The sequence below is a fragment of the Sinocyclocheilus rhinocerous genome, unplaced genomic scaffold (genome assembly GCF_001515625.1).
Source record: "Sinocyclocheilus rhinocerous isolate Xijiao unplaced genomic scaffold, SAMN03320098_v1.1 scaffold370, whole genome shotgun sequence".
Lineage (NCBI taxonomy): Eukaryota > Metazoa > Chordata > Actinopteri > Cypriniformes > Cyprinidae > Sinocyclocheilus > Sinocyclocheilus rhinocerous.
Genome location: NW_015670897.1, coordinates 558,669 through 564,516, shown reverse-complemented (window position 1 = coordinate 564,516; position 5,848 = coordinate 558,669). Strand labels below are relative to the sequence as shown.

The 5,848-nt window shown below is 33.4% G+C and overlaps 1 protein-coding gene across 1 annotated transcript in view; it reads right to left on the bottom strand.

The window, feature by feature from the left end:
* Positions 1 to 5,848, bottom strand: part of LOC107734346 (peripheral-type benzodiazepine receptor-associated protein 1-like) — a 64,810-nt gene that overhangs the window by 2,476 nt on the left and 56,486 nt on the right. The window contains exons 28-31 of the mRNA XM_016546280.1: positions 5,193 to 5,246; positions 3,414 to 3,517; positions 3,260 to 3,331; positions 60 to 179 (exon numbers count right to left, since the gene is read on the bottom strand). Coding sequence (XP_016401766.1) covers positions 60 to 179; positions 3,260 to 3,331; positions 3,414 to 3,517; positions 5,193 to 5,246 — 350 coding nt within the window. The remainder of the gene's footprint in view (positions 1 to 59; positions 180 to 3,259; positions 3,332 to 3,413; positions 3,518 to 5,192; positions 5,247 to 5,848) is intronic.

Here is a 5,848-nt window from a genome sequence, read left to right as displayed (position 1 = left end):
CACTCACACACACACACACTCACACACACACACAAACACACACACACACACACACATACCTGTGAATCTCTGCGGCTCTCTGTCACCGTGTGCTCCGTCCGCGCCGCGTCTTCTTCTGTCTCTGGAAAAGCTTGCAGGAAGTTGGACGGCACGAGGCCTTTGTGTCCATTGAGATCCCCCTGAAAACAACACAAACCCATCATGCACTGCTGCTTTGCTCAGTCATTCAGTCATACGTGTTCATGGCCAGAAATACCGAGGTCCAAAAACTGAGCGATTCTGGGATATATTTGCACTACATATGTGCATTTGTCCTCCATTTAATCTGGATAACAATAGCTGAGATAATAATCTTAATTTTAGATAACAATAGACTTTTTCAGAACAAGAAAAATGTAATGAAAAATAACATTTGGTTTTGGAATGACAATATTTGAACAGGTAAATAAAATAATTTTTTTTTAAAACAGATCAGCCATTCATATCACTATACACAGGATGCAGACACTCGGAGGTTTCTTGCCAAATTAAAGGAATAAAGGAGGAGACAAATAAAGAACTAGAATTTATTGTAAACTAAAGCAACTTGTGCTGAGAGGGAGTTAACTACCATTTACATGAGAGCGTAAAATAAATAAAAAAATTATAATCTAAATCAAAAACTATTGAAAAATTGTTAATTGAAATGAAGCTGAAATAAAACAAAATATAAATATTAGATGAAAACCTTAAAATTAAAACTAGAAGCGTTGCCTTGTTAACTAACTGAAATAATTTTAATATGAAGCACTAAAATTGGGAATAATAAAACTAAAGCTAAAATGAAATCTACAGCTTAAATAATAAATGAAACCGGAATAGAAAAAAAATAGTATTAATAATAACAAAAAAATTAATAAAAAATAACAAAAGCACATAAAATGATTAAAGCAAAAATTAAAAGGTTATTTATAAATTTATATAAAAAAAAGGTAATTCAAAATATAATAAGCTATGGTAATACTTTACAATAAACCTCCTTAGTTAACTACATTAGTTTACTTGAATTAACAATGAAAAAGTCTACTAAAGCATTAATTAATCATAGTTAATGTTAATTTCAACATGTACTAATGCATTTTTAAAATCAAAACTTGTATCTGTAATTATTATTGAATGAATCTGAGCTAACATGAACTAACAATGATCAGGTGTATTATTATTAACTAACATTAACAAAGATACAGAAACACTGTAACAAACGAATGGCTCACTGTTAGTTAATGCATTAACTAATGTTAAACTAAAGAAGGTTATTCTAAAGAGTTATCAAAACTATAATTGTACATAATAATACTAAATAATAATAGAATGCAACAGGATTTTCATTTTTAGGTGAACTATCACTTTAAATTTTGAGCACAGACCAGCCACTAACATCAATATACAAAGGTCTCAGATCTTTAACTTGGGGGTTTCTTGTAAAATTAAAGGAATAAAGAAGGAGACGAATAAAGAGAAATTGTTAAAGAAACAAAAAATATTGTAAAGTAATGCATTTGATCTATTTGCAAATAATTTATTTTAATAGGTTAAATTACTGTCCTAACCTATAAACACACGTGTCAAAGCCACACGTTTTACCGTGTTATAGTAGGTCTAAGAATGATGAGTGTATTTACTGAAAGGTTATCAGGAAAGTGTATTTTGAATTTAATTAAAGTTCATTAAATGAATTCACAATATGCACACATTCATTCTTAACCTTATGCCTAATGTGCTGAAAACAGCTCTGGTTGAGTTGCATGCATCCCTGGATATTTCTATCATAACACAGTCAAACATTAAATGTTTAGCTACATACTTACTCTTACATCTCACGGTTTGAGTGTTAAAACTGAATCGCTGTGCTGAAATTAATGCTCGGCTACTTTAAAAGTAATGCATTACAATATTGTGTTACTCCATAAAAAAAAGTAACTAGGTGGGTTACTTAGTTACTTTTAATGAAAAGTAATGCATTAAATTACTTTTGCGTTACTTTTTGTCACCTGGTCGGCACGTGCTTATTTGTTTTTTAATAACAAACAAACAAAAAAAGTTTGCCAATATTTTTGGCAACTTTAAAGGGTCATGAAACGCCAAACTACTTTTTCTGAGATTTTAGCAGAGGTGTTTGTGTTGCACATCATAGAAGACAATGTTAGCATCCGTTACATTTTAATTGTTGGAGAAAACTGGTTAATTTTGAGCTTTTTGTGCTATTTTCGTCTTCCGGGTTTAAAATCTATATCATGTTGACGTCACATTTTGTGACGTGGCAAAGGACTACAGTACTTCGGTGTCTCATAATTATTCATGAGACTGTGTGTTCTTATCCTATAAGAAGACACTTCGCTTAATTATTCACAACAGCATGTGTGACTGACACTTCAGACTGTGAGCTTGCGTACATTAACTGAGAGAAACGTTCATGGACTGAAGGTGAGCGTTTGTTTTTGCTTTGTAAGAGTTCAGCACAAACGCGATTCATTCACTTAGTGAGTGTAACTTGATGCAACCAATCAAAAGGCAAAAGTTTAAGCCTTAAAAGTTGGTGCAACAGCGCGTTCATATATGATTTCGATGCAGAGTGCAAATGCAAATGGCTATGCATTTATTCGTGTTTTTAACTGAATGGGGGCGAAATGAAACCGCCTGAAACAAACCGAAGCTGTGTGTTGCCCGTCTCCCCTCTTACCACGCCTACTTTTTTAGCATTTTTCAAAATTGTGGTGAGAACTAACCGGTGCGGAAACAGTGGGTTTCATGACCCTTTAAAGGCCCTTTCAAACCAAAAGTGAAATTAATCAGCCTCAGGCTGAAGGAATGCACCTCACTCCCAATTTCTCAGTGAAATGGGAAAACAAAGTAACTTGCATTACTTATTTGAAAAAGTAACTCGGATATTTTGTTGTAATTTAAAAGGAATGGGTTACTTTTTTAGTTACTTCTGAAAATGTAATCTGATTACGTTCCTTGTAATGCGTGACCCCCAACACTGGCTCTGACAGATCAGCTCAGATAAAAAAGTCGGGGATCTTGGCACTGTACAATATCTTTGCAGCACCGAAGTACAGTTATTATTAGTAATTACTTCACAACTTTTATTACACACCACGGAAAAAAACTCAATGGTTGTACGGCCATGAACGTGTCATCGCACAAAACTTTCACCCTATTTATTATGACTTTTTTTAAAAGACAGACAGACAGAGAAACAGGTATGAAAGAAACTCACATAGTAGAAGCCGTCATCGTCCATGTCACCGAGCACATAGATGATGTCGCCCGCGCTGAAGGTCAGTTCAGCCTGGAGAAACGGTACATTAGACTCACATGCTTTAGATTATTCACTAGTATAAGGAACTGTTTTGTCATAGTGATAATGTCACCTCTATGTCTGCATTAGGAGAGCTCTCTCTCGGGTCGTAATCAAAGATGGCCACCATCCTGCGAGGTCTTGAGCTTCCCATCGAGCCGGCGGAGCGACTGAGGTCTGCAAGTCAAATGCAACATCTTAATGAGCGACTTTAAAGATGCAGTGGAGCAAATTTGGAAATAAAGCAGCGCTCAGGGTGAAAATGACACAGAAAGTGACAGAAATGGCAGAAAATACATATTTATCTGATATCAAACATTTGACACATCAGTATTCTAGGTTAGTATTCTCTGTCTCTGAAGACACTGCAGTGCTTGAATGTGAAGGAATGGCTCTCAACGACCTCAAAACATGAAATGACAATTATATCTAAATCTATCAGATTCAGAATGAGCTTTATTCGCCAATTTGGAATTTGTTGTGTTTTTTTAGGAGCTCTTGGTACAAACATACATACCTATACGACATTGAGAACAGAAAGAACATTTAAATAAGACTAAGGAAAAAAATCTAATTTAAAAAAAATAATTTTTAATATATAATTAATTGCTGTGATGTCTGACAGTAAAAACTGAATAATCTGACATTGTGAACCGACAACTACTTCAAATTTATTCTAGAATTTTGTGCATTATTTACAACTATGTTAATATTTGCTGTTTATTTGATTTAATGATTAATAGCCATTATTGTCCAGATTGAGAATTTCAATTAATTAATTTTATTGAAATATTTATTTGCTGTGAAATTACGTGGTTAGAAAAAAAACTGCATAAAATGCCCATTATTAAAAAAAGTTAATGTCATAAACTTTATAAAATATAGAATATATACATAAACACACCATTCAAAAGTTTGGAATAATTACTGTGTAAAAAATAATGTAATATTGTGAAATATTATTACAATTTAAAATAACTGTTTTCTATTTGAAATGTATTTTAAAATGTAATTTATTGCTGTGATTTTCAGCATCATTACTCCAGTCTTCAGTGTCACAAGATTCTAATTCTAGATTCTAATGAAAATTCAGCTTTGCATCACAGCAATTAATTATATTTTCATATATATTCAAACCGAAAACTCTTATTTTAACTTATAATAATATTTCATAATATTACTGTTTTACTGTAAGTCTGATACATACGCTATGCGAGGAGATGAGCACTAAACGTCTAGCTTTATGTAAGTTTGATTTCATGCATTAATGTATAATGTTAGACCACAATTCATAGCAGAACACAACTAGCTGTAGCGAAACCTATCAGTCATCATCAGTTTCAGGTCAGAGGAATAGTTTGAAAGCAATCTAGCGGAGCAAGTTAATTAAACGATTAATTAAATGGTTGACGTGTAGAGTAGCAGCTACCTGAATAATCTACTTCAGTGACAGACATATGAAAGAAACTCTGTCTTTCCCAGTCTACCTCTATCAAGAGAACATGCAAATTATGTACAACTCATTCTGCATTTGTGTTAAAACTTCTGGTAAACCTACTGCATAAACAGACTGAACAGACTTAATGACACTCTTCAAGAGAAACACTTAAAGTACATGACAGAAATCACATGCAAAGTGAAGCAAATCAAGCATGATGCACAGAAGACATGAGCACAACTGTCAAATGAGCGACTGAAAGATCATTAGTGGTTAGATCAGAGTCGTTTGATGCAGATCTCCACGGTAACAGCATGCAGCGCCGCATCAGCACATTAACATGCAGTTGAACTGTCAGTCACATGCGGCTGGAAACATGAGAGAAACGTAGGACGGGACAGGAGGAGCTCAAACCTTGACTGGAGGAGTCTATTGCGGACGTGTCGTCCCATGCCGCAGCCGACTCCACTGGAAAAGGACAAAAGTGGGCGAGGAGGGAAGGGTTAGACACAATCTGATTGGCTGCCTGACCTTGACTGACACTTGGGCTCATGGGGAAAAAGACTAATTAAAATAAACAAAACAAAACCAGTCACAGAGCCATGAGGTTATGAGTGCAGCATTCATGAGCCAAAAACACACTTCAGGAAGTCAGCTTCAGAGAGATGCTGAGCTGACCAAAGGGGACAGTGAGTCCAAACATTAGAAAACACTAGAGAGAGACAGAGGATTACTAAACATGATTATTATTTAATTTTTCAGGTCATTTTTTTCAAAAAAGAAAAACAGCATTTGTGGCATAAAGTCAATTATCCCAAGTTCTTTTAGATTATATATAATTATATATTTTTAATATATTATTCATTTATTTATGTATTATTATTATTAATTTATTTTGAAATAATAGCATTTAATATATTATTTATGTATTATTATTATTATTATAATAGTTTGAAAAATAGCATTTGTGAAATAGTCAATAACTACTTACCACTTATGTTGTTTTTATGTATGTATTTATCTATTTATTTAGTGTTTTTCAGCTTATTTATCTAAAAAAAAAAAAAAAG